At 45.4% G+C, this 26,870-nt stretch overlaps 1 protein-coding gene across 3 annotated transcripts in view; it reads right to left on the bottom strand.

The window, feature by feature from the left end:
* Window positions 1–26,870, bottom strand: part of LOC135912941 (membrane metallo-endopeptidase-like 1) — a 158,441-nt gene that overhangs the window by 84,493 nt on the left and 47,078 nt on the right. Inside the window, exons 7-9 of one of the 3 annotated variants that reach the window (XM_065445566.2) lie at window positions 25,394–25,726; window positions 18,276–18,441; window positions 3,528–3,635 (exon numbers count right to left, since the gene is read on the bottom strand). In XM_065445566.2, the coding sequence (XP_065301638.1) occupies window positions 3,528–3,635; window positions 18,276–18,441; window positions 25,394–25,726 (607 nt within the window). The remainder of the gene's footprint in view (window positions 1–3,527; window positions 3,636–18,275; window positions 18,442–25,393; window positions 25,727–26,870) is intronic. The other 2 variants (XM_065445575.2, XM_065445583.2) reach the window with 2 other exon arrangements.

Below are 26,870 nucleotides of genomic sequence, written 5' to 3'. Positions count from 1 at the left end.
GTCGGGTGGCACAAAGAGAAGTAGGTCCAAGTTGCGGGTATAAGCGCCGGTGTGTGTCAGAGGCGGTGGTAGCCATCAGTTGCGACAATGACGACCAACCCGGTCGACGCGGTAGCAGTGGAAACAGATAAGCTCGTCATCAGGGGTACGCCATTCAAAGGACTTGCGATATGTAGCGGAAAAAGACTGGCGCAGACAATGAGGTCCGCGGAAGAACTGAGAAACGCTGCGTTGAGTCGGCGAACACACCGAGTTGAGACCCATGTTCTCTAATTTCTGTCTGACAGCGACCTGAAACATCGCAATCGTGGTCGCTGGTGGATCGGGCGGTGTTGCGGAGAAGGTTGGAGAACCGGCGTCCTCGAGCTCGCGCGGAACAATGCAGGTTACATCATCGTAGGTGGTAGGCTGACGCGGTCGGCCCCCACATGTTGGCGTAGCAGCGGTCAATATTAGGTAGCCGCGTGATGTCGTGTGCGATACGGCGGCTCTTAGCTCGTTCAACGTGGCGGCATCCTTTTATGATGACACCGATAGTTGAGGCGTAGATGAAAACGGGGAAATTGAAAGCGTCGTCTGCAATTCCTTTTAGTATATTAGCCACTTTATCAGCTTCAGCCATAGTGTCGTCAGCTTTGCGGCATTGAGCCAAGACCTTTTATGCGAAGCATATTACTAGAGCTCAACCCAGCTCCTCAGGCGCGGTGGTGTCGCCTTCAATACCACCTGACACCGTGACGTCAAGACAGAGAAGAAACGGGGCTTCAACTCGCGCCGTCGCTCGCGGCGTCGCCTTCAAGGCTGACCACGTGACACCGTGACGTCACGACAGAGGAGAAACGGGTCTCCAACTCGCGCCGTCGCTCGCGGCGTCGCGGCGGTATATAAGCACCTGCGCTTGCCTCTGCTAGACACTCACGAGGTAAGATGCCTCCTGGAGACAGAGATGCTCGTTGGAATGAGAAGCGAAGGGTGCGGCGTGCTACAGAGACTGTTTCTAGATGGCTTTGCTACGGTGCAGCGACTACGCGCCCTGCATCGGACGCGGTGAGCGTCGAGCAACGCAGCGTTCAGCGCGACAACGAAATGTGCGCCTGAGCAAGCGCCGCACGCCTGAGCCGACGCTGACGACACCGGCTTTTCTGTGACACGAGCTCCTTAACGCTGTCGCGTTAAAATAAAGGCTAGTATGCTTCGCATCCTGGGCTTAACCTTAGCTAAGCCACAGCCATTTTTTTCATCTATGAAGCATGCGGCTCTGTACCAGTCTGAAGAGGAGTCGACTGGACCTCTGTCGCGGCAACCTAGTGCCCAAAGGAGTGGCCGAACAGTTCACGTAGCTTTTCTTTGAATATGTGTCAGTGGGTTATCTCGTCTTCACGCACTTGGAGCCACACGCGTTAGTTGCCGCTGAGATAGATTACTTTGATGAGCGTAATCATTGAGACCCACGTGTTGTTAGTATTGACGCGTTCTACTTCATCCATTGGGCAACAGCTGTTCCTACAGACCAGACTACAAACCAGGGTTCTGATGGTGGACAAGCCTAACGATTAGAGCCGTATGATGAGCCGGAGCCGTTGCTGATACGCTCTCTTCAACGGGAGGCATGGTGACAAGGTCGATGTACTAACCACTGCGGAGCTCCGTGGTTAGGATGGAATCGCAAACGTCCACGAAACAGAGGCTATTTACACCGTACTTACGCTGGAGCCAGACTACCAGGCAGGCACTCGGTGACTCCAATAGCCCAGACGCTTCATTGCTTTTCGCGCGGCGGCTCGTCTCTCGAGTAATTGTGGATGGTAGCGTAATTTTAACGCGACAGCGTTAAGGAGCTCGTGTCGCAGAAAAGCCGGTGTCGTTGGCGTCGGCGGCGTTGGCCGTGAACGATAAATCCCAGCAGGCGCTTCATGAATAAAAAACATCTTGCAAGATGGGCTTGGTGGGAATCGAACCAGGGTCTCCGGAGTGTGAGAGGGAGACGTTACCACTGAGCCACAAGTTCGATGCTTCCAAGCGGTACAGAAGCGCCTCTAGTGAACGCGGTGTTGCCTTAGAAACGAGCTGTTTCTAAGGCTCAGGCGTGCGTCGCTTGCTCAGGCGCACATTTCGTTGTCGCGCCGAACGCTGTGTTGCTCGACGCTCACCGCGTCCGATGCGGGGCGCGTAGTCGCTGCGCCGTAGCCCATTGTCTTACACCCCTTGGCGGGTCGACGGGAACGCTGTCGCGTTCCACTCTGGAAGGCGAAGCTTAAGCGTCTTCCAATTTTAACGCGACAGCGTTAAGGAGCTCGTGTCGCAGAAAAGCCGGTGTCGTCGGCGTTGGCCGTGAGCGATAAGTCCCAGCAGGCACTTCATGAATAAAAAACAACTTGCAAGATGGGCTGGGTGGGAATCGAACCAGGGTCTCCGGAGTGTGAGACGGAGGCGCTACCACTCAGCCACGAGTTTTTTTTTTCTTTATTCACAAAATGACGTACATACGTAAAAACACGTTGGCCTACTTGGACCAACGTGACAAGCTAAAATTTCTTGAAATTCACCAGTTCATTTAGAATACCCAACCAGTCAGGCGGATCTGCCTGTACACGATATATCGACTCAGCCACGAGTTCGATGCTTCAAAGCGGTACAAAAGCGCCTCTAGTGAATGCGGTGTTGCCTTAGAAACGAGCGGTTTCTAAGGCTCAGGCATGCGTCGCTTGCTCAGGCGCACATTCCGTTGCCGCGCCGAACGCGGCACTGCTCGACGCTCACCGCGTCCGATGCGGGGCGCGTAGTCGCTGCGCCGTAGCCCACTGCCTTACACCCCTTGGTGGGTCGACGGGAACGCTGTCGCGTTCCGCTCTTGAAGGCGAAGCTTGAGCGTCCTCCAATTTTTTAATTTATTTCTGCATATAGCTTGTCAGTGTTATTTTAAACCTTTATGGACACTGCATAATTTTAAAACGGCAATCGAAGTTCAACAATTCAACAACATGATTAAATAATCAGTATCAACACCATAACTTGTAAATACAGACATTGATATATATGAAGCTGCCAAAATTGTTTTGTGATGCTATATTGGAAATGTGTCACTAAATGGTGAGTATCTCTTTATCAAAAGTCTAGTAAGCATTGAAACAATTTCACTCAAAGATAACATATTCCGTTGTAGCTGCGCTGACAAATATGCACTTCACAGAACCGTGACATCTGGCTTTATTGCAGAGTTACGGATTTTAAAAATTCGTGCTTTCTTATATACATTACTTATTTTGGTAACATGTCTAACAAGTACCGGATTTTAAATGGGAATTCTGCTTCCTACACTTGCTGAGTTGCTGAATTCTGCCCAGCGTTTTGTCGCATACGAGAATTTTTTTTGCGTTCTATTCGTATTTATATGTTGCAATCGGGCTTGCGTTGAGCTCGAACTACTTCTTCTTCCTTAAATTTTCAAAATTATGCAACAGTAACAATGAATGGAGGCCATCAGCCAGAGGGCCTAGATTTTTTCAGGAGCACTGGTATTTGCAAACCTTTTAACATGCATCCATTCTTTCTTTGGAGAATTTCTGATAGCGTCATCAAACGTCTCCTGCCTGGTTCGGTGGAGCGAGAGTTCAGTGGCAAGATGAATTGATGAGCTGTATGGGAAGAAACATATTTGAATAAATGCTTTCACCGTACCAAGAAATAACCAGGTACTGTGCATGAACAGCTCAATAGGAAGCAAATTACACGTCTGTCTAGTTTACCGTTACATATATTTGTCTTATTGGTCACGAAATTCTGAGGAGTTGAGTTGCAGGTTCGCATTTGGAAAAATATGAAGTATAGTTGCTAGACGCTAAAGGTGAGTGTCGAACGTTGGCAAGAGGACATTGACGTTCTCGATATAGCAGAGCCATGGGGTAAATGAAAGTGCACGAAAAGATAGCTTGCCGCCGTTGGGAGCCCAACGCACAACCTTCACATTACGGATGCGTTGCACTACCAATTGTGCTACGGCGACGGCTATCAATTCATCCAATAAATTGGTATGTATGTTTAGTAGGTCTAGCCCTAGGGGGGGTTGCCAGCGCCACTTAGACCAAAGGTGGGCGGATGCGGTAAATCCTTTTTTGCCCGATGGCGTGACGCCACAGGCGATCTTAGCAGAGCAGGCACGTGGCTAATAAAGCCTCGTGCGCTAAGACAAGTTATCGATACCTCCACTTTCGTTTGCCTTTTCTTTATTATTTTCTACATTCTCATGTGAACCACAGCTAATTTCAGCGATGCTTTTTATTTTTTTATTTTCAATACTGCCAGTCTCTTTATCGAGACCATAGCAGGTGGGCATATTGTTACAATGTAGGCGTTGATACAACATTATTCATAGAACATGTCAGTACAAAGTACAACAAACTAGATACGCTACATGTAGCTACACAGTGCAGTCTGGAAAAATACAAAATGCAAAAAAAGAAAGACATCGTTTCATGCATATAATTAGTGAAGTCAGCTATAACAATAAAACAGATGTTATAAATACAATAACTTGTCTTTCAATACAATCTCGTGAAACATAAATGCAACACGACCATTTACAACCTAACAGTGCATGACTTCATACAATCTAACATAACATAACATAAGAGATAGATCTAAACAATGAAAAAAAGCAAATTTGCATAAAACTAAAATATTTCTAGCAGTTATTCCTTATTCTTTTCTATCATGTTACTAAAAATTGAAGGCGAGTCTATATCAGCTATTGCTGAGTCGAGGTGGTTCCACTCCCTATCAGCAGTAGGGAAAAAAGAGTATCTAAATGTGTCCGTTTTACAAGGGTACTCAACTAACATTTTATTATGCTTATGGCGTGAAATACGGGACGTAGAGAAAGTAATGGATTTTGAAGAATTTGTGTTAAAGCAGTTGTGCAACAGGTTGTGTATCAATTTTAGCCGAGCTTGCTGTGCTCTGTTTACCAGTGTGTCCATTCCGGATTAAGCCAGGAGTTCTGTGGGTGAGTCAGTGGTTTTGTACTTGTGAATAAACCGTATTGCTTTCCTTTGAACTTTTTCCACTTCGGCGATGTTTGTCTTTGTGTGAGGAAACCAAACCGTGTTGGCGTATTCTAGTACTGGCCGCACAAAGGTTTTATAGCAAAGCAGTTTGATATGACTGGGAGCAGAATTCAGGGACCTTTAAGGAAGAAAAGCTTACGGGTGGCTGCTGAAGTGATGTTGGCAATGTGCTTGTTCCACTTCAAATCAGATACTAGAGTCAGTCCTAGATACTTGTGTCACTGAACATTAGTTAGGGGTGTACCATTGAGCAGGTAGGTGAATCCTGACTTAATCTTCTTTGTTGTTACTATCATTGTCACTCATTTCTTGATGTTAAATGACATTTTCCATTGTTCACACCAGGCATTTATCTCGTTAAGGCATCTGTTCAAAGGTGAGCTTCATAACTTCTTATTTCTTTGTATATAATGTAATCATCTGCAAAAAGCTTTATGCTGCATGCTATGTTATTGACGATATCATTGATGTAAATTAAAAATAGTAAGCGCCCCAAGACCAAGCCCTGAGGAACGCCAGATGTGACAGGAACTGCATCAGATGATGCTTCATCATGGAAAACGAACCGTGAGCGTTGTGATAAAAAATCCCTAGTCCAGGCTGTAATGCTTCCATTTCCAATAATTGACTGCAATTTTGCGATTAGCTTGTTGTGACACACACAGTCGAATGCTTTGCTAAAATCTAGAAATAGTATATTTGTTTGACCGCGTTTGTCAATAGTCTGTGCCAGGTCATGTATACCTTCAGTAAATTGTGTTACTGTTGACATCCCATGCCGAAATCCATGCTGATTGCCTGTTAGTATGCCATTCTCTTCAAAATATGTTGTTAGGTGTTTTAAAATTATATGCTCTAGTATCTTGCACGATGTACTAGTTAGTGATATCGGTCTGTAGTTGGAAGGAGAGTTTGTGTCACCTGATTTATGGATTGGTATTATCTTTGCTTTTTTCCAGTCATCTGGCACACGTCCGGTTGAAAGTGATATGCGATAGATAATGCCAAGATACCTGCTGCACCCTTCTGCGTATTGCTTTAAGAATTCGTTCGGGACGTCATCAGGGCCACTAGATTTTTTCGTGTCTAATCCGAGTAGGAGGTTAAAGATACCCGAGTCAGTTATGTTTAGTGAGTCGATAGTGAAACCTGTAGGAATTATTGGAGGGACAAACCCGTTATCTGCAGTAAATACCGATTGAAAGTACTTGTTGTATGCATTAGCTTGAGAAACTTTTTCATCGTGGGGTCATTCTGGCACGATTACTTTGCGTGCACGGAAGTGATTCCAAAATCTGTGTGGATTACTTTTTACGAAGTTAGGCAGGGTAGTATTAAAATATTCTTTTCTGGAGTGGCTTAGTCTGAGTTTAAGTTCTGTCTTGGCGGTAATCAATTCTGATGTCTGAAGTGATTGATTTTTGGTCTTCTTCAAAGAACGACGTAACCTTTTCACTTTTCGTTTGGCATGAATTACCTCACGCGTTACCCATGTGTTGTATTTGCGCGATTTTCTTGTTTTTAATGGTATAAATTGTTCAATGCAGTCATGTATTACTGTTTTAAACTTAATCCAGAGGGAATTTGCGTCTGCCGAAGGATTGCAAGCCATTTCCGCAAAATCCGTAAATTCATGTGCCATGTACGTCAAAACATTGGCGTCGTCCGACTTCGCAAAGTCGATAACGGTGCTTTCTAAATACCTTTTTTGTATGCTAAACGACAGAGGTAGGCGACATGTTGGAATATCGTGGTCGGATATACCTTCAACAATACTAGTGTGTATTTTGTTTACAAAGAAGTGATCAGAGAGTAGTATTAGATCGAGTATATTACTTGCAGTACCATGTGAGCGTGTTGGTTGATCAACTACTTGCCGTAGGTTGAAGTTGAGCATTAAATCAATTAGCGCTTCTGAAGTACGTCATGAGTATTGAATTTTCTTCCAGTTAATTTCTGGAAGGTTAAAGTCCCCCATGATGATAATTGTTAGGCTGTGAGGGTGGCACTGCAGAAAATCATGTATGTTCTTTATGAAGCTTTCGTCCGAGTCAGGACTTCGGTAAACGCAGCCTACAATTATGGCAGCGTTGTTGCAGGTAATTCTGCAGAACGCGGCTTCAGCATCCCTCACATTTGGCAACGGTTCGTATGGGAGGGATTTCTTTATTAGCAGTGCCACGCCAGCACCACGTGTCTGTCTGTCTTTTAGAATGGCGGAGTAATCGGGAGGCACAAATTCGTGATTTAAGACAGCCGAGGGAAGCCACGTTTCAGTTATCGCTACTATGTCAGGATCATGTTCAAAGAGATTTTCAAGCGCGTCACTCTTATTTAAGATGCTTCTCGCGTTTACATTCAATAACGTCAGTTCTTTGACTGCGCTTGGCTTCGCGTGATTGGACGCTTTGCTCCTACGATTTTTTTAAGTAAAACTCTCTTCCCCTTGTCCTAGTCCCAAGCGAAAACTTGGTCAATAATGTAAAGCTTGTCTAATGACAAAGAAACCCTGTCATGGTTTTCTCGGTTTTCCTTGGCGCTATTCCACTGCAGTTTCCTGATTTCTCGAGTTCTTTTACAGAACTCTTCTCCGATAGAGAAACCTGCGTTTTTTAGCTTGCGCCCTTTTCCTAATATTGTAGATTTCTGTCTAGAATCCAGAAGCCTAAAGATTACTGGTCTTGTTTTGTTATGCGCTGGTTTACCGAGACGATGAATGCGCTCTATGGAAATAGGCTGCAAGCTAAGCGTGTCCTGGATAATGGTCTTATTTACAGTTTCTTCTAGCTTTTCACTGTTTTCTCCTTCTGTTTCCGTCAGGCCGTATACAATTAGGTTTGACCATCTACTCTGGTTTTCCAAGTCGTCCATTCGTTTTTCCATTTTCCTTGCACTCTCATAAATGTCTTGTATTTGGCTTACGCATGAGGTTATCGTCGACTCCAGGCATGACAGAGCATCTAGTTTTTTATCTGTACTGGCAAGCAGTCCTTCTTTAATTTCCTTGACATCGGCTGCAACTTCCTTCGACTGCTTTACGATTTGCACTAGATCAGGGCCTGGATTGCTCTCAATGTCTCCCGCTAGCAAAGACAGCTCTTATAACCAAGTCACTACGTTCAAGAGCATACAACAAAGCTGCGGGCACGGCAGCAACAGCAAGAACGGATCACTAGAACGGACACAGTAGTCGTGTTGTCTTCTTTCCTGCACGATGAAAACAAACGGATTAGTGACCGTCATTCCGCCGGCGCCACCGTGCCCTCGGCTTCATTGTCAGTTAGCTTAATCTGGTCATAATTAGCAAAATTCGAGCCACTCGGATCCTCTTCTCTCGTTCTTGCCTCCGTGTGGTACTCCGCAGTGCTCTCTCATATCCAGTAACGCCGAAAAGTGTCGATTGTGTGGGAGGGAAGATTGGGCGTTTTAACTCCTCAGGAGCTTCAAGGTGTAATCGGCACCCGCCGATCCAACGGGTACTCAAGGCGCCAAAGAATGGTTTGAGTTCTTTGATGCGGGGTGTCGCTTTCGTATACGTTCCTATCAAAGTCGCGCTCACTTTATTACGTCATCAAAAAAAAACCCAGAATTTACTCAAAAAGACTCAAAGAGAGCCTCAGATGGGACAGAACGACCTTCTTCTCTTTTTTGAGTCCTCCGCCCACACTTCTTCCAATCATGAGGCAACATTTACCGCAATATTTCTCCCTCATAGACGAAGCCTGCCGGTGAAGTCAGTTAAGTCCTCGGAGTGAAGGGCTTCGGAAGAGCGATGTGCGCGACCTCAGTTTTGGCATAGCGTTGCCCAGTTGCTGTAAGGCGTACCAGACGATAGTTTACTGCCATGTAATTGCCAACAAGGTACGGGCCAGTATATTTGTCGAGAAGTTTCTGACATAACAATAATAATAACATGTGGGGTTTTACGTGCCAAAACCACTTTCTGATTATGAGGCACGCCGTAGTGGGGGACCCCGGAAATTTTGACCACCTCGGGTTCTTTAACGTGCACCTAAATCTAAGTACACGGGTGTTTTCGCATTTCCCCCCATCGAAGGGCAGCCGCCATGGCCGGGATTCGATCCCGCCACCTCGTGCTCAGCAGCCTAACACCATAGCCACTGAGCAACTACGGCGGGTAAGTTCTTGACGTGGGCCACGTTTGCGCACCGGACACCATAACAAGACAAGATCCCCTGGAGAAAAGGTGACATCCCGATGGTGCCTGTCGTACCATGCATTTGACTGGTCTTGCGAAGCGAGAGTACGCATGCGTCAAGCGTCGAGCTTCTTCAGCGAGGCACAGAGTCTCGGCGATGAAGACGTCCTCCACGGTGGAGAAAGTATGGTGTCGAGTGTGTGACGCGGTGGACAAGCGTACATGAGGAAAGACTGACTGTAGCCAGCTGTTTCGTGCTTTGCAATGGTAAAGCCATATTTAATGAAGAGTAAAATGTCGTCCGAATCTTTATGGTCCGATGCGACGTACCCGGACAGCATGTTCATCAGTGTGCAGTTGGTACACACGGGCAGCCCCTTTGTCTTCGAGCGACACTTGGTCGAGTGACGATAGCTGGGAGAGAATAATCGAAGCAGCCCTTCTACAACATCTGGAGCAAACTGCCGCCCATCATGACGAATAGAGGTAGGCACGACGGCTAATGATCGAGTGCAGCACAAAAAGCGAAACTTGGCTAGCGGTGGCAGATGTTAAAGCAGCATTCTCGCTGTACCAGATCAAATGGTCGGCAGTTACGATGCTCCAACGGTTTCCTTTCGTTGTGCGCCGAAAGGGATCCATGAGATAAATTCCGTATCACACGAAAGCAGAGCTAGGAAGTTTAGGTGCTCGTAGGAGTCCGGCTAGCGTGGTGGTTAAATGCTTGTGGGCCTGACACTAAGCTCAATCGGCCACATACATTTCATTCGAGTGACGCATTCGGGGCCAGCAAAACCGCTATTGCACAGATGTTACCTACACAATGTTCCTAGGTGTCCAGAGGTAGGATCGTCGTGCGTGGTTCGCCGAAAAGTGGAGCGTAGCTTCTCCAGAACTACAATAAGAAAGCGGACAACAGTGCTTACGAAACTTCATTTGTAGAAGAAGCCATCACGAACACAAAAACCTCGGTTTGTTGTGGAGTCATGCGCAGCGCTGAAAAGCGGCTATGAGCAGTGGTCTTCTTGCTGCACATTTACAAAATTCTCTTTATCAGGAAATTCTGGTGCCAAAGAAGTAATCGTGTGGTCAAAGTTATCCCCGTCGCAATATATCGTGTTTAGTGGCATTCGCGAATAGCAGTCTGCACCGTCGTGACGGCGATCACTCTGGTATAAAACTGTGAAATTTCACGGCTGAAGACGTAGAGCTCAGCGCGTGAGACACCGAGAGGGATCACGAACGTTGACAAGCCAGCAGAACGAATGATGATGCATGATGACTGTGAATGGGCGCCCGTACACATACGAGCGGAAACGTTGCACATCAAAAATGACCGCTGGGTATTGTTGCACCCAAACAGTGTTATTGCGTTCAGGCTTAGTTAACGTGACACTCGCACAAGCAGTCATGTGCTCGTTCCTTTCACATCGTTGAACGAGGACTCGAACAAGTCCCACGCCTCTCGCATGGATGTGGACCTCCGTCGGTGCGGTTGGGTCGAAATGCCGAAGGATGGGGCACGTCGTCAGTAGAAACTTCAGTCGACAAAAAAGAAGCATGCACTCATGAGCAGTGTCCCTATGCGGAAGACAAGTCAGTGGATAGGGGACATAAGAAAAAGGGGGTTTAATCGGCGGAAAGAAGAGCAGACGCCTAGGAAACTACGAAGCAATTTAACAAACCCAGAAGGCTTGAGTGCTTGAACAACTGTTGTCCTTTGTGGATCAGGCCTGATAGCATCCTTGTCCAGAAGGTGGCCAAGTATCAACATCTGTCGCTCTCCAAAATGACATTTCTTAGAGTTGAATACTAGGCTGGTGTGTTTGATGCAGTGTAAAACAAATTCCAGGCGCCACTTGTGCTCTTAAAAAGTGCTTCCAATAATGACAATCTAGTCTAGGTAACACATGCAAATAGTTCATTTGAAGCCGTGAGAATCTGTTCATAAATCTTTCTAAAGTCGCGGGTGCGTTACAGATCCCAAACGATATGATGTTGAACTGAAAAAGGTCGTCCGGTGTTACAAATTTGTTTTTTTTTGTCCGCCGGGTGCATTGGGATTGTCCAGTACCCCGATCGCAGATCAACAGCAGGAAAGTACGGCTCCGAATGTATTTGTAGCATTTCGCGGACATCCTCGTGGATAATATTGCACTCTGACGGTGATACTATATACGGTATTTGTCGAACAGGTTGCGCCGATCCCCTCCTAATTGCGTGCATGATTTGAGACGCAGGAATCGACGGCGCGTTATCCTCCTGCGCTAAATCTCAGGTACCCAAATGCTTAGTTAGGACGTTCACTAATGTACGACGCTCATTCCTGCTGATCGACTTGCTGAGTATATGAAGAAACTTTCAATCTTCTGAACAAGTCCCAACCTGCGAGTATAGTGGCTGGCGTCAACTTGTCATCTTTCAAGAAAGCAAGCTTCGTGCCATTGGACGCCACTGCGTTTTCGCTCCAAGGGCTCACAATCCATAATTTAGAGTGCCGCCGAGCCACAGACAAAAAAATAATGTAGTAGAAAGTATTCCTCGGGCCGGTAAATGCGCAAGCGTAGAAAGCCTGATGATTGTTACTAACACAGTCCACCACAACACACACAGCTAGCAAAGGAAGCACGAGAGTGTCTTCACAAGCATGAAATGCGCCGTCCTCGCTCGAAGCATCCTCTCTGACCTCGTAAGAAATGTCGCCACTTGCAAAGACCTCTCGCGTTCGGCAATCAACTGTGGTAACGCAGATCTGTAGGAAATCTACACCTAATACATCATGTGAAGATCGGCCAAAAATTGTAATTTCAGTTGATAAAACTTGAACACACAGTAAGACTTGCGCAGTTCAAAGAACAAAAGGCGGCAAGGAATCCCAGCTATGCCTAAAACATTTTGCACATGGTTCCATTGAAATACCACTTTGCGTTCTAATGCCCTTTTAAAAGCAAGGCTCATCACATAAACAACAGAACCAGTGTGAACTAACGCCAATGCAGACACATCTCCAACAAGGGTTTCCACTTTGTTCTTCAATATAAACACAGGCGGAGGCATATATTTCAGATGCATGTCTCGAACGAGCTCACCTTCATTAGCCGCGCCCTCCTGGTTCCCGGCAGAGGTGAACTTAAACGATGCTATGGTGAAGCAAACCGGTGCAGTAAAAGAACAGGTGGCGCAGTCACGCTATGATCGAAAGCGGGGGAGCGGGTTCCGGAAGTTTCCTTGCTAAAAGTTGCTGGTAGAAGGTGATTGCGTCATTGAAAGCCATTGAGTGTTGGGCTCTGGGGCTGCAAGTTGATCATACCGAGGCTATTCGCGATCAGGACCAAAACGTGATATGTGGCCAAGAATGCTGCGGACATAGCACGTAAGGAGGAGAAGGTCGCTGCTGTAGTCCTCAGAATAGTTAGGCAATACTGCATGCCTCGGACGAGTGACTGGGTCATAACGTGGAGCACTGCCACTTGTGGGACGTCCGAGGAATGGGCGTAATGAGAGCGATGTTCAAATAGCGTACTTGAACGGTATTTGGTTCTCGATGCCGGTGCATGCTGGTACTCGGATACATCCGCGATCTTGATAGATGGATGCCACCCAGTCGAAGGTGGAGAAGTGGCGGGGCTTGTGAAAAGGACGCGTAAGAGACACCAAGCAGACTACTTGCCGTATCGTTGTGCCTGCATAACTCTTCGAGGACGATGTGTCTTATGATGGATGCCAGGTCAAATGAAAAGCTGATGTCGATACGGGCCACAGTGGTAACACTGGCCAATTGGCCAAATTTTTGAGTTATTTCGCGCTTCTTCAGTAACTCGAACGTGCGGCAGTGCTTAATGACGTCAGTAATTGAAGCGAAACTGTCCTTGCCGGAGAGAAAATTCTACAAATTCTCTACTATCCCCTTAAGCAGGTGCCCTACTTTGTTTTCCTCGGACATTATTGCGTCGGCTTACTTGCACTATTTCAATATCTCCTCAATGTAGGCAGTGCAAGCTTCGGCTGATATCTGTGCTCTCTATGCCAGGGTGTGTTTTGCGGGTTTTTTTTTTCGTCTGACTCAGCGGAGCATTTCTTGCGCTGTACGACGAAACGAGCCCAGGTCCTTAATAATTCTTCATTATCTTGAAACTACCTCGGGGCAGTGCCAGTAGATGCGAAGACAATAATGGTGACTCGGTTGGTAGTGCCCCAGTCGTTGGTCTTGCTCATACGTTGATAATGCCTGAGCCGCTCTTCCACATCTTCTCTTCCTTTCCCGGCGAAAACACAAGGCTCTCGTTAGTAGCGCCACGTACCAGTAGGCATTGATCCTGGAGCGGCAGGCATCGGACCTTGAGCGTCTCCGTAGTTAGACATGTTAGCAGATAAAGATGGAAGTCCGGCAAGGCGGTGACTCTGGCGAAGAATAAATGTTGAGGGTCTGTCGATACTCCAATGACCACGAACTTTACTTCAATGGCCATGAAAGAAACAGAGCTTACATAAAACGATTCAAGGCGAGGCTGAGGCGGGGCAAAGCGTCTTTCTTCTTTCTCGAATTTTCCGCTCACACTTTTTCCACTCATGAGGCAACATTTACCTTAATAATATCTTCGCTGGAGGCCAGCTGCCGTACTTGCCTGATCCAATATTTCCACAGTACAAATATCCCTTAAGTTACTAGAGGGCCAGTTTGCGCCATGTTTTTGTATTGACAGTGGTTGATGACTCAGAATATAAATAATGTGGCTCTTAGGCACCTTTCAGATGTACTGTAGCTTTCTACATCCAAAACCGATATCGATGCCATTTCAGAGAAGATGGCAACTCGAACGGCGGGCATATTTTTCATTATTGTGTCGTTGGTGTTTATAGCTTCTGGCTGTGGGATGGATATACATATCACTCACATTCCCAGTCTGTTCGATTCCACCACGTACGCCTTGTCAGTAGCGGCTCTACTGAAATTCCACGGATTAATAGGCCTGTGGGGCTCGCCGGTACGGGACGCAAACTCCGCAGGGAACTTTCGAATCTTTCCCTGATCTCTTTCACTTAGTTTGACGGAATTTTTTTTCCACTTCACTGCGTTTTCTTTTATACATGACAGCGTGATTATGGAATTCGACCATATTGTGCAGTGGCTTGCAAATACGATGAGAACAGCTGAGACGTAATTCGGCAGAATTGCTTCATTAAGACTCCTAGAAGATGCAGTAGTGGCTGCTTCGTTGCCTTGGTAGGTTTCACACCTGCTTTTGAGATCAACTCACGCTTCGCTGAGCAACTCGGTACTACATATAGGGCTCCACCACACGTCAAAGGAGTTGCGTCACAAAATACGCAAACCTCTAGCACTCTGGGCAATTCGGTTCCTCTTCCAAGATAACTTGATATGGAAAGATACTATAAGGCTTGTGTATGCCGCCCTTATTCATATAATGCTTCTTGAAAGGCTTGAGGTAGTTGCTGGTTGGAGCCTAACACACGTGTTCATAACTTCTTTTAGGTGCTGATCACAAGTGAATGGCGCAACAAACACTTTTGAGTCGAATCTATCATAAATTCGGAAGGCTCATTCAAGAAACACAAAAAGCATCATATGATTACAAGTATTTTCACGCTTTTCTCGTGGGCCACAGCAAGTTGCACTTCTTTAACATCAACATCTTTATTCCACACTTGTTCCTCTTACAAAGAAAGTGGGTAAATGTTTGGACAGGAACAGAAAGCTGTGGCAAAGTAGATTGAATAGGAAGCTGGAAAGTTCTTTGCCTGCTGCCTTTTTCTCATGCTATAATGTATAATCCAGGTCATATGAGTTGACCGTATATTTGCGTAGCGCCATTCCTGCTTCCTCCAGAATCTCGTTCGCTTCTCAGCCTATTTGAAGTGCTTCTTTGTCTGAGTTTGTTTCGTATACTACATAATCCATGTTCAATGACTCTCGCAGGAGATTGAGTGCACTTGCCTTGATGCCAGGTATGGTATTTCGAAGGTAGAGTATGCAGTTGCCATTAGGAGGAAGGGGCTTCATGCGGCTCTGAATCGCACTCACGCCATTCGCCATTCCTGAACCTGTTTCGAGCAATATGCAGTATTTTTCTAGAAATCACAGTAATCAAACGGCGTTTTTCTCTAACCATGCGATTGAGATTCGAATGAATGCGTATTCTCGATGTCAGCTAGCAGACCTATGCGGCGCGTTCTCAAGCATCGCCATAGGTTCTGAAGCAACCACCGTCGCCATAGGTTGGTCACAAGTCAGCTAAGTAAGAGAAACTCACTCAAGCTCACCGACAAAATGTATTTTGTGCTTAAGGTTCACTCAGTTTCATGAAGTCTGCTGAGCTTGGCGCACTCGAATTGAAACTTACCAAAATTCTACTTAGCCGGACCGACTCGTATTCAGGCTCACCGAGTGACTCTGAGTGAGTCTGAGTCAGAGTCTGAGTGAATGTGACCGATTCTACTCATGGGTGAGTTCGTCAACCAATGGGTAGAATTGACACTAGTGAACCCTTTTACATAAATAACAAAGATGATTCTTGCGTTCAACGCAGTGCGTCAGCATTGCTTCCATCTTTCTTTCCAATGGCGAATTAAATTTTTTTCATTTATTTTAATTCCGCCAAATTGTTTTTCCGCCAATACTGTAATATGAATATGAGGCACACCGCATTGAAGGGTTCCGGATTTATTTCGACGACCTGTGTTAAGCCGCACCTAATGCATAACACACGGGCGTTTTTGCACTAAACCTCGTAATTTCAGTTTTTACAGACTGCCCTGTGACAGCTTGTCTTCGTGTACCGCGCTTCGGTTTGAATATACATTTGTTGCCTCCTGAAATACATTCAGATGCAAGTTGGCGCTTGATTGTGTCCCCTTCTTTTTGCCCTGTGTTTTTACTTTGCTTTGACTTACTTGTAATAGCTATAAATACGGGATGGGGCCAGTACATGTACCGACATCAACATCATCATCATCATCATCATCATCATTAACAGGCTCTTTTATTTGCACTGCAGGACGAAGGCCTCTCCCTGCGATCTTCAATTATCTCAGTCCTGCGCCAGTCGATTCCAAATAGTGCCCACGAAGTTCCGAATTTCATCGTTCCACCTGACCTTCGGCTGTCCTCGACTGCGTTTCCCTTCTCTTGGTGCCCATTCCGTAACCCTAATTGTCTAACGGTTATCTAACCGGCGCATTACATGACCTGCCCAGCTCCATGTTTGCTCTTGATGTTAGTTAGAATATCGTCTATACCCGTTAGCTCTGATCCAAACCACTCTCTTTCTGTTAGTTTTTTAACGTTATGCCTAGCAATCTTCCTTCCATTGCTCTTCGCGCTGTCCTTAACTTGTTCTCAAGCTTCTTTGTCAGTCTCCAAGTCTCTGCCCCATTTGTAAGCACTGGTAAAATGCACTGATTGTACAGCGTCAGTTTCAATGATAATGGTAAGCTTCCACTGAGCAGGTGACAACGTCTGCCGTATGCGATACAACCCATTTTTATTCAGCTATGAATGTCCTTCTCATGATCAGGGTCCCCTGTGATTATTTGACCTAGCTAAACGTACACGATTATATTGCGCTTAGTGTTACACATACGAACGATAGGGACAGCACGCGGACGTACGTTGCACAAACTAGCAACGGTTTAATACTGTTAAAGAACGCGCTTATATAGAACTAAGTGTGGCGCGGGGGGGGGGGGGGGTTGGGGAAGGGGAGCTATAGACGGATATGACAAGGTGACGATAGTTGATGATACTTTGGGCCGGCAACACGTCGTTTACTTGCAGCTGTTCGCCCTTGCAATATCGACCTCTGCTTCCATAAGCGCGATGGGCGGAGTGCTTACGGACATAATCGTACGCAATATAATAATGAACGTCCACAAACTAGCCCAGTTGATTGCTTTACTAAAAGGTAAACGTACTCTTTCACAAACTCTAGAGGCTGACTGGCGATCCTGAACTCTTATTCCTTTGCCCAGCTATTCATCATCACTCTCTGTTAAGGTCCTCAATCATTTGTTGTAATTCGTCCTGTAACTCGCACCGACCTAAAGAACTTCAAAATGGTTTTACCGTTTGGGGTCTTGTGAAAGTGGCGCAAAGTTAAAAACTATTTTACACTGTGTTGTTTCCGTGTGCTGGCACATTTTAGTTATTATTGTGCGTCATGCCGTTCAGACAGGCTTCCGTCACACACCCGACTTCTCAAATATGTATGCACCAACATGCCCAACATATCACTCTACTAAGCCAGTAGTGAAGCACCGGAATGGCATGGAGATAATTTCCGCTACCGTAGGCAGACAATTCTATGTTCCTAAGAATTTTTTTTGTTAGCACAATACTGGGTCATATTACTTTGGCGTTCAGAAAACAAGCTGAAGTATGTAGGCGCAGTGTTTCAGTAAACAAAAGTTGCAGCCTCATGCGCGCGACTTTTTTCTGTAGGGTGGTTCTCCGACTCACTTTCTATGGCTGGAGTGCATTGTTTCGGCGAAGGCCATCCACATTTTTAGGCATGCGCAGTGCTTTTGAGTCAACGTGTTGGCGAGCATCGCGTACATCCTAACGTCTTTGGGTGCACTGCGAAACCGCACATTAATCGCGTTTCCCCTTCCAAAACCAATTCCCAGAGGTTGGTGCCGCAATTGTGCAATAATGCTACTCGAGTTTAGATCAGTTATCTTATGTTTTACGTGGAGTCCTGGACCCAACGCAGGTTCCGCGTATAAGGCGATAATTTCTGCGTTATTTTTCATTTACACTACAACCGGAATTCCTATCATTGGCATGCCTAGTGAAAGATAACACGATATTTAGAGCGACAGCTTCGATACTCAATAATATGGTCTCGTACTTTTCATGCGTATGGTAACTTTCGCATATGGCATATGGGGACATGGTCAGTTTTAAAATTTCAAGGGCATCTCTTGCTATTCCCACGCGAATAGATTTGAAATGTTCCCAGCGATAAGTCATAGTGCCTTTACACTTGCAATATCCACTTCAATGTCGTAATGTTGGCTGAAAAAGAAGCACTGACCTTCGCCCATCGCTGTCTGCAGCTCGCTGGCCACAGTGGCTACCTTATGTTCTTCAAGATGCGTGTACTCCTTGAGTATGTCAGAAACATAAGTGGCGCCATACTCAGGATCCTCGTGAGGGTTCCAGTCCAACAAGTATACAGTGGTCTTTTTATCAAGTGCTATCTGAAAGGGAACAATCATTTACGTGGTGGCTCTATGCGTCTACAGTTTTACTAACTAAGTAGCGATAACACAACCACATGTTCTTTAAATGACATACCAGATCGTCCAATATGCGCAATAGGAAACAATGGTGGTTCTATGTCAAAAAGATTACCTCTTAATAAGCAATGAAAATTTAAGTGTTCTCAGTGCAACTTAAAACAACATAAAACCGAAATATGGAAGCGGCGTGAGGGTTCAGTTGAATGACTATTTTAGGTTGTTTATTGGCAGAAAAAAAACTGCACGTTAAAAGAGGACGTGCTCAAAGCAGGCGTCTGGGCATTCTGAAGTAGAACTTATCAGCTTGAACGAAACTATCCTTACTCCCATAGTTTATGGAACGATGCGAGACATTGTAAAAGCTTCCATAACAATACGCCTTTCAATTCTTTTCCTCATTCCATCTAAGGTTTTTATAGTTATGATTTAAGTTTTAGCAAAAATAAGTTAGGCTGCGATTTTGTTCGCCATGTGAAACACATCGTGTTTCGCGTGTTAAGCCTATGCTATTGAGAAAGGTTTTCTTCACCACGTATCCGATTTTCATAACAGATATCATACAAGACGTCGTTTTTGTAGAAAACTGTTATGATGGGGCTACTCTCGGGACATCCAAAGAAAACAAAAGCTCGCACAAACACCATTAATGATTAGGAATGCTGTCCGAATAGATGAGAAGGTACCGCACCGATATTCTTAGAGTGCGCCGAAACCGGAACAAAACTTGAACTGAATAAATGATAATTATCGGTTCGGAATTCAATGCCACGATATTATAGCGTCCTTAGTCGCCTGGAACGTTTCCATATCTAGAATGCTTTCTACTCAGCACAGAAAAAATTAAACATGAGGTGCTATATTTAGGGAACGAAACCGTTTGGATATTTCTCAATTAGCTTCACAATTTAGCCATGGCTTTTAATCAATAATTAAACAGCAAATCGCGATTTTTTTTTAGTATTTGTGACATAGGCACTTTAGAGTCATACGCACTCTTAAAGAATATAATTTACACGCCAACAGTGATGCGCGTGCTTGGACATCGAGCTGCATTTAGGGGGAAAATCACATACTTTACACAAACCTACCACTGGATGCGCGATCAACTAGGCAAATCTTGCGTCTGTTAAAATAAGGAACAGTTTCGCCCGGAGGGTGACGCACGTGATTGCGATAGTAAGGTTTTGTTGCTTCGCTGAAACTCGGGCGGTGTTCTAACAAAACGCCCGAACAGGGAATGCAAGACCACTCTCAATGCGCATTTTGGCCAGTTTCGTGTAGCCTATATGAGGAGTCTCGTAGCGCTGCGTTCATGACGAGTGCCACTAGTGTCTGCGCAGGCGTCGCACCTCTGTTATCAATGAGATGATAGCGAAGGAAAAGCACAGGAGTTTCTTGAAGTTTACCGAGTGTTTCCCTCGGGCAACTGTGCACCCAACTGTACAACCACAAGCTGGACGCCGCCGAAGCTCCGCTGCAAAGTCGAGTGAGCAGATAACGACAGTGTGTGCGCTTGAACACATTCTTTCTGCAGCCAAACGAGACCTTCTTTGGATGCCTTATGGTACTCACGAGGGAGCCACGCATTGGTACTGTATGTCGTGACAGCAAAGCGGAAACAGCGACAGCAAGCATGGCGCCTCCAGCGCCCACATAATTGCTTTCGTGATAAAAATAATTATCTTGCACGGCCCGTGCGTCACCGTGCTGGCGAAGAGCGCCATTTGGCAAATGGAGCTGGGCGTGCAGAGCAATGCTGAAATTACAAGACGACGTAAGTGACAGATGCTGCCGCGCTTCCTCTGGTTCCGTGGAAGGCCAAATGAATTGTGTCACTCTTTGCGAATAGATACTTGCACTATTCCTTCGCGGATAAGTTATCTTGGTTTTATTGGAAACAGTGCGAATCACTCGTTTAACTCGCACCCCTAGGAACGCTTGCTACCTGGATCTCCTGGTGGACGTCATTATTAAGCGTACGCTAAAGTGGAAAATATTCCATCAGCGGTTTCAATACGTTTTCATTCTATCACAAGTGGTGTTCCAAGCGGACGCTTAAGACGTTTTACCTGCTGCCGCAACCGCTTCGGCCGCATGCACATTTTAACAACAGAGGGCTCCCCTGCTGGCGCATGAACTGCAGCAGAAGGTCCGCCGACTGGCGTATGCGGACAACATGGTGCTACTAGCGGGCAATCCATGAGATTCACAGACGCTTGCGAATATGTATGCCAATGCAGCGACAAATCTGAGCTTTAAGCTTAGCAGGGAAAAATCGGGAATTATGATCTTTACTGCAGAAACGAGTAATTACGTGGTGTCAGTTGAGTAGCAAGCCATATATTGCGAAGCAATGTAAATACTACGGCGTATACATAAATAAAGGGAAGAATTACTCAAGCACCCAATAAGATAATCTAAATATAAAGGGAAGCGGAATGGAGCAATAGTTGAACAGCGCACTTTGGGGCGACAATAGAATTGAGGTGGTGCGCGGAATCTGGAAAGAAGTAATGGTGCCAGCGCTAGCGTTGCCGAATGCCATTCTGTTCTTAAAAACGGATAACTTGACAGTGCTGGCAGTTAAACGAAGATCGGTAGACCCGTTGGCTTTGGGTGCCAAAGGTAAAACCACAACAAAGGCACTGCAGGCGTCCGAGAAGCGCAGAGTTAAGTTAGTTTTGAGGAAAGACTCAGGAACATGGACCCAAATAAATGGGCACCTAAAGAGCACAAGCAAGTGTACCTGAAAGGCCTAGACAAAGAGTGCAGGAAGAAAGTCAAGAAAATTGGCAATCATGTACAGGCTACTTGAAAGTGTAGACAACCAGGGGTCATCAGAAAGAAAGAGAGAGAAAAAGAGACAGCGAGGGGGATGCGAGGAATGGAAACAAAACGAGCATGGAGACTTGCAAGAATGGGAAAAAGAATTTAGAAGAAAAAATGTGCACTACGATACGAAGAGAGCTTTTTCTTGTTTGAGGCTGGAGTCGATCACCTAAGGACAAAACATACCGGAGCAAATACTCGCAACTAGATGAGGCATGCGTACGCTGGAGCAAAATTCCAGACGCAACTCAGCACACCCTGATATAATGCCAAGGGATTCACCAAGTGAAACGCGCAGGTAACTTCCACATTCCAGAAGTGCTTAAATTTAAAGCGGATGGAAGCATCAACCGGTCAACAGCCGAGACAAGTAAAAGACGTTTAAAGTATTGGAGGGAGAAAAGCAGCTAGGTGATTCATAGGACCAGATCCGTTAGAGGCATAGGTAGCGTTGCAAGGAGAAATGGAGAAGTTTTGAGGAAGACAAGGAAATAATAAAGAGACATAGAGAAGAATGCAATAATAAAACGCATGCATATAATACCGGACAAATAAAGCAAGCTAGTTGACTCCTTGTCACCGCCCTGTTCCAAAGGGGATGCCAATAAATCTGTACCAATTTCGAAACCAGATACATCCAAAAGTTACTGTTAACGCGATACCTGGCTTAATAAGTAATGAAAAAATTAAAAACGACATATGAGCAACGAAACCCCCCTTGAAGTTCCCCAAGTAGCCTGAGGCCCTTCACGAATTTCGATGGCGCCTGCTCGGGAGCATATAGTTCGGTTTTAACAAATAGAGATGTACTGCTTGCATTTTAACGCTCTGCGACACTTTTAAAGTGCCAGTGTTCTTCTTAAATGGCATTTCTCACTTTTATATATTTATGGGACCACACAGTCCTCTACCGATCGCAGAACGAATCATGCCTGCACCTTGTGGCATTGAAATGTTACAGGCTCCTTTGTAGCGTGCACCGTACTTTACGAAACCGAAAATGACTAATTTCGTTCCCACTTTTTTCTCTTGAAAATAGTGTTACGTAAGTTAACCATACTTGCTCCTCAAATGAATTATATGTTCTACAAACGCAATATATTTAGAATATTTCGCGAGTATTTTGGTTAATGTTCACACAACGGGGCGCAACGTGACTTGCGGTGGAACCCAGGGCCCGTTTCAAAGGGGACGCTCGCAGCATCAATCCAACCATCCATTCATTGCGACACCGGCAGAAAGCAGCCGTGTTTCAGAAGCGCTGGAATTCAAAGCGGACGGGAACCTTTATTGGTCAGCAGTGGAGATAAGCAAGAGAGAATTAGGGCATTGGTAAAAAAAAAAAGCCCGCCCCCATTCCACTCTGTGAAAGTGGATGTACAGCGAAGCTGGTGCGGACGTTAGGCGGCTAGAACCGCAGCGAATGACGTGAAACGAAGTCACCCAAGCACCACCACCCCAAGCGACGTACGTCACGCGTGCATGCACGTGCTGCGAAGGTGCAGCATACGTACATCCTCACTTTTCTAGGCGGTCTACCAAGCGCAGGTGCGGCATAGAATTCGTAAAGTACGACGTACTGAAAACCCACAGAGATGACAGCACCGGATTCTGATTCGAATATACGAGGAAACGTAACCCTATTACACGGAAAATTAAACACACACCCGCTTTTCCAGCCACCGGTTTTTGGGCCACGAAAAATCCAGACAAATTAGAGAATAGCAGCTTCGCTGCAATGAAGATTCATAGAACCAGGCGTCCTTACATGTAGAGGTAACTATATAATTTAGAGATCAAGATTTATTGAGGAAAAAATAACCCATGGAAACAGAGCCAAAATAGTAGACTGCGACACATGAGGTAGAACCTGATCAGAACAGGCAGGCTGGCTGAGCACATGTTGCTGCCCATTTTACAGAGAATGCAAATAAAAGATACATCATCATCATCATTGGCAAAAGCTCCAAAAACATGTACGAGAGCCTGACAATCCTCATGTTTGGCCTCTTTGATGTTGCCTGCCACTACAACAGCGGAAGCCATGCAACTTTAGATGTCGTAAGGCCAATCGAAATGAAGTCTGCTCTACTCAGTGTTCAAGCTTGACATGGTAAGGCCCGTTCTCTCCGAATGAAGGCATCTTGCCATTTCTCTCATGGAGCAACGTAAGCCAGAAAAAAATGGCAGCTTATAAGCGGGTAAAACAGAACAAGGAGAATGGTCACGGACAGCTTTGCTAGAAGACTGGAGCGCATTAGTCCGCTAATACTTTCTTTTCGCGACACTTATAATCATTTCTGTTGTTATTTTCTGATTTGGTGCTACACTAACATGAATGAAATATTATTCAATGAAGATCTTCCCTGAAATTTTGCAGACTGTTTTCTTTACCTATATATGCATGCGATGAACTAGCAGTATTGAATTCCACTTGCTAAAAGATAGTTTCTCTATGTTTTTCGTTTATTTGATTTTTAAATACGTATCACATGTTTTTGTCAATGTTATTTCATTGCAGAGTTCACAGGTTGCCCTACATAAATTCCATAGCATTATGGAATACAGCAATTGCTTTCAGAGCGTCAAATTCGGGCGTGAGAGGAAAACATGGCGCTTTATTAGGAAAGACATTGGACTCAAAATTACATAATTATTCCTTTCCTATTTTTCTACATATCGTTACTATTAGAACGGTTCTTCTAGCAAGGAAAATCAGACCCGAATTTTATAGCCGAAGCCAAAACCTTTTGTCTGAACAGTGTATTCATACCTTAAGAACGGGAAAAATTGATCTGCAAAAGTTTTGAGAACGTTTTGTGTGCGACAACAAAGCAGGTTAAACAATATCCAGTCTTTAACACAAAGCTAGAGGCGAATGCTCTCCAGTACATCCGCAAAAAATCCTAAGCTACGTTCTTTCTAATGCAACCAATTACAACGACATAACGGAAGATACAGTTTTAAAGGGGCGTGTATGTGTATAAGTTGGAGTATTTTTTTTAGTGCACCGGTTAAGCAACAGACGGGGAAGCTTTCTGTTTTGGTAATGAGTAGTCAGAAGTTACTGCTTTTAGCAGAGCAACATTAGTTGGTTTACTTTCGCGCTTCTGGATGCAAGTAATATACCGACTTGTTGCAGTGTACGGTAGGGCTTTACCTGCAACACTGATACGAACAAACTACTTTTTTGCAACATACTAGTAGTTACACAGGTCCATTACTATCTGCTCCAAATTGTACTTTGTGACATTAGCAGTAGGCTTTGAGGCTATAGTTTTTGACTTCCAATGCCCAGCTATAACAAACGCAGCTTTTTAGTCATCTACAGTGTTGAGTTTACATCTCGCCGTAATACCTTGTAGGATTCCTCGTACAGGTTCATATAAGGATTATTGAAAGAAACACGAAGAAATAACATTGAGTGAAGTACCATGGGAGTGATGAGCATAGCATAAGGATATATACAGTCATCGTGCAGGACGATTCAGATGGTCTGTTGGCGTTATTTATTGTGGTTTATTTCCGAATTTGTAAGCCGTCATATTTTGCGAAACGCACGCATGGACTCAGGCTCTGCGCACATGCCTGATAATTTCACAATCATTGCAAATTATTGCAGCTATGCGTAATTGATTTCGTTGAAACGATACATTTACGTATTCACAAAGCCATTTGAAACCAGCAGCACGAAGATAGGACAATTCCAATTACTCTTCATCAATCCCACGTTAACTTAATCGTTATCTAACGGCTGCTTCCCTGGCAGTGCCAACAGAGTTCACCCCAGCAACCTGTGCGATGAACTTTGCACTATTCCAGTCTTTCACGCAACTCGTAATTGGCCGACAATGGTGGCGATGTAGGCTAGTTGACAAAATCTTGTCAAACGTGGTTGAACATAGGGGAAACACGAGAGCAAAGGAAGGTACATTGTATGCACAGGGGCCTGTGCGTCCAAAGTGTCTTCCTTTGCTTTCTTGTTTCGAATCTGTCTTCCTTTGTCCTCGTGGCTCCCTGTGCTCAACCACGTTTAGTCGTGATTGGTATCGGCTCGTTCGCTGAGAAATTCATTCTTTACCTCCACCACAAAGTCATTAGGCTTGTCAGCAGGCACGTGGTACTGTCTACGCTTCTTGAGGGCGACGAAGGAGTGAATGTCGTATTGCGTGGAGAGGAAGAACATGAGATAGGGAAGGGAGTCGTAAATGTCCGCATAGCGCACACTGAAATCGATGCCCAAGAAGCTAATGAAGTCCTTGACTGCAGTAGCGTCGTCGGGGTTGGCGCCATAATTGAATCGTACGCACATCTCTCTCACAAGGCCCGCTGCCTCAATCACTGACCCATGTGTCCGATTCCGACGGCGGAATTTCATCTGAGCTTCCAGTTTCCATTGCACCGCCTCACCCACCTGCGAGTAGAGTTGTAAACAACGCTGATTCTAGCTTGTAATTGCATTTCCGGCACGTATAATGGTCAATGTAAACGCAACAAGTCGTTAGCCACTAACGGCACGCTTTATCATGGAAATGATAAATGAAAGGTACAATAAGAAAGCCTGGGTCCTTTCGTAGACGTGGTTTGAGAACAAAATCAATTTCTATTCGTAGCATACATTACGGCGGACATAAACATGAACATAACTCATATAAACGAGCTTTTTTATTTAATTGATAATCACGGTGGTGGATAAATATACGGAAGATTGCAAATATTATATGCCCCACTTAACGCCACAAGCCAAAAGTAATGACACATTTGATTGGTTTTTTACAGCACTGCGACTCGTATCACAGCGATGCACAGCCTGCTCTTGATCAGAGCTTGAGATAGCGTTCCCGAACCGAAAATAAAGCCACTCCGCTAACAATTGGAGCGCGGAAGCACCAGCACATGACGTCTTAACCACTGCTCCTAAGACTCAGCGCTCGGAAGCACAGAGCTCATCGATCAGCTCAAGACTGTCCAGAGGGCCCGGGCCGTCGCCGAAAGACTCTGTCTACCGGCCCCGACCTGGGTGGAACCGCCGGATTGATTTAGTTCTTTCTCCTCAGGATCTAAATAAAGTTCTCACTCACTCACTTGTTAAAGAACATGGTAGACCGACAAGGCACGCATACGCCGATGCGGACGCCGCGTTCACAAAAGAAGGGTTTGGGTGCAAGCTAGTTGGTACGGATCAGTCATCGCGCTCGTCCTGTGTCCTCCCTTGTCGGTGTCTTTTTTGGCGCTATTTTAAATATGAACGATCACAAAAGAAGTTGCAGAAGCCACGTATCTGAAACTAGGCCAAATCTTGGTTACGCTCTCAGGACCACGGGAAGTGCACCTGCGAGTGATGTCAGCTGGACCGCGGCACTCTCAAAGATCCAGCCGAATGATTTCCCAATGCATATATTTCGGCCGGCTTAATGTAAATTACATCACCGGAGCTCTTGGAAGCAACCAGAAGGCTTTTCCAGAAGGTGACCATATAAGCATGCTGTACAGCCTGGCGCTGTCTTAATTATGCTGCAGCCTAACAGGCACACTTCATAAGGAGTATTTGTGTGCCT

Source organism: Dermacentor albipictus, chromosome 1, assembly GCF_038994185.2.
Source record: "Dermacentor albipictus isolate Rhodes 1998 colony chromosome 1, USDA_Dalb.pri_finalv2, whole genome shotgun sequence".
Classification (NCBI taxonomy): Eukaryota; Metazoa; Arthropoda; class Arachnida; order Ixodida; family Ixodidae; genus Dermacentor; species Dermacentor albipictus.
The sequence above is the reverse complement of the archived record's forward strand: the minus strand, read 5'-3'. Positions and strand labels throughout refer to the sequence as shown.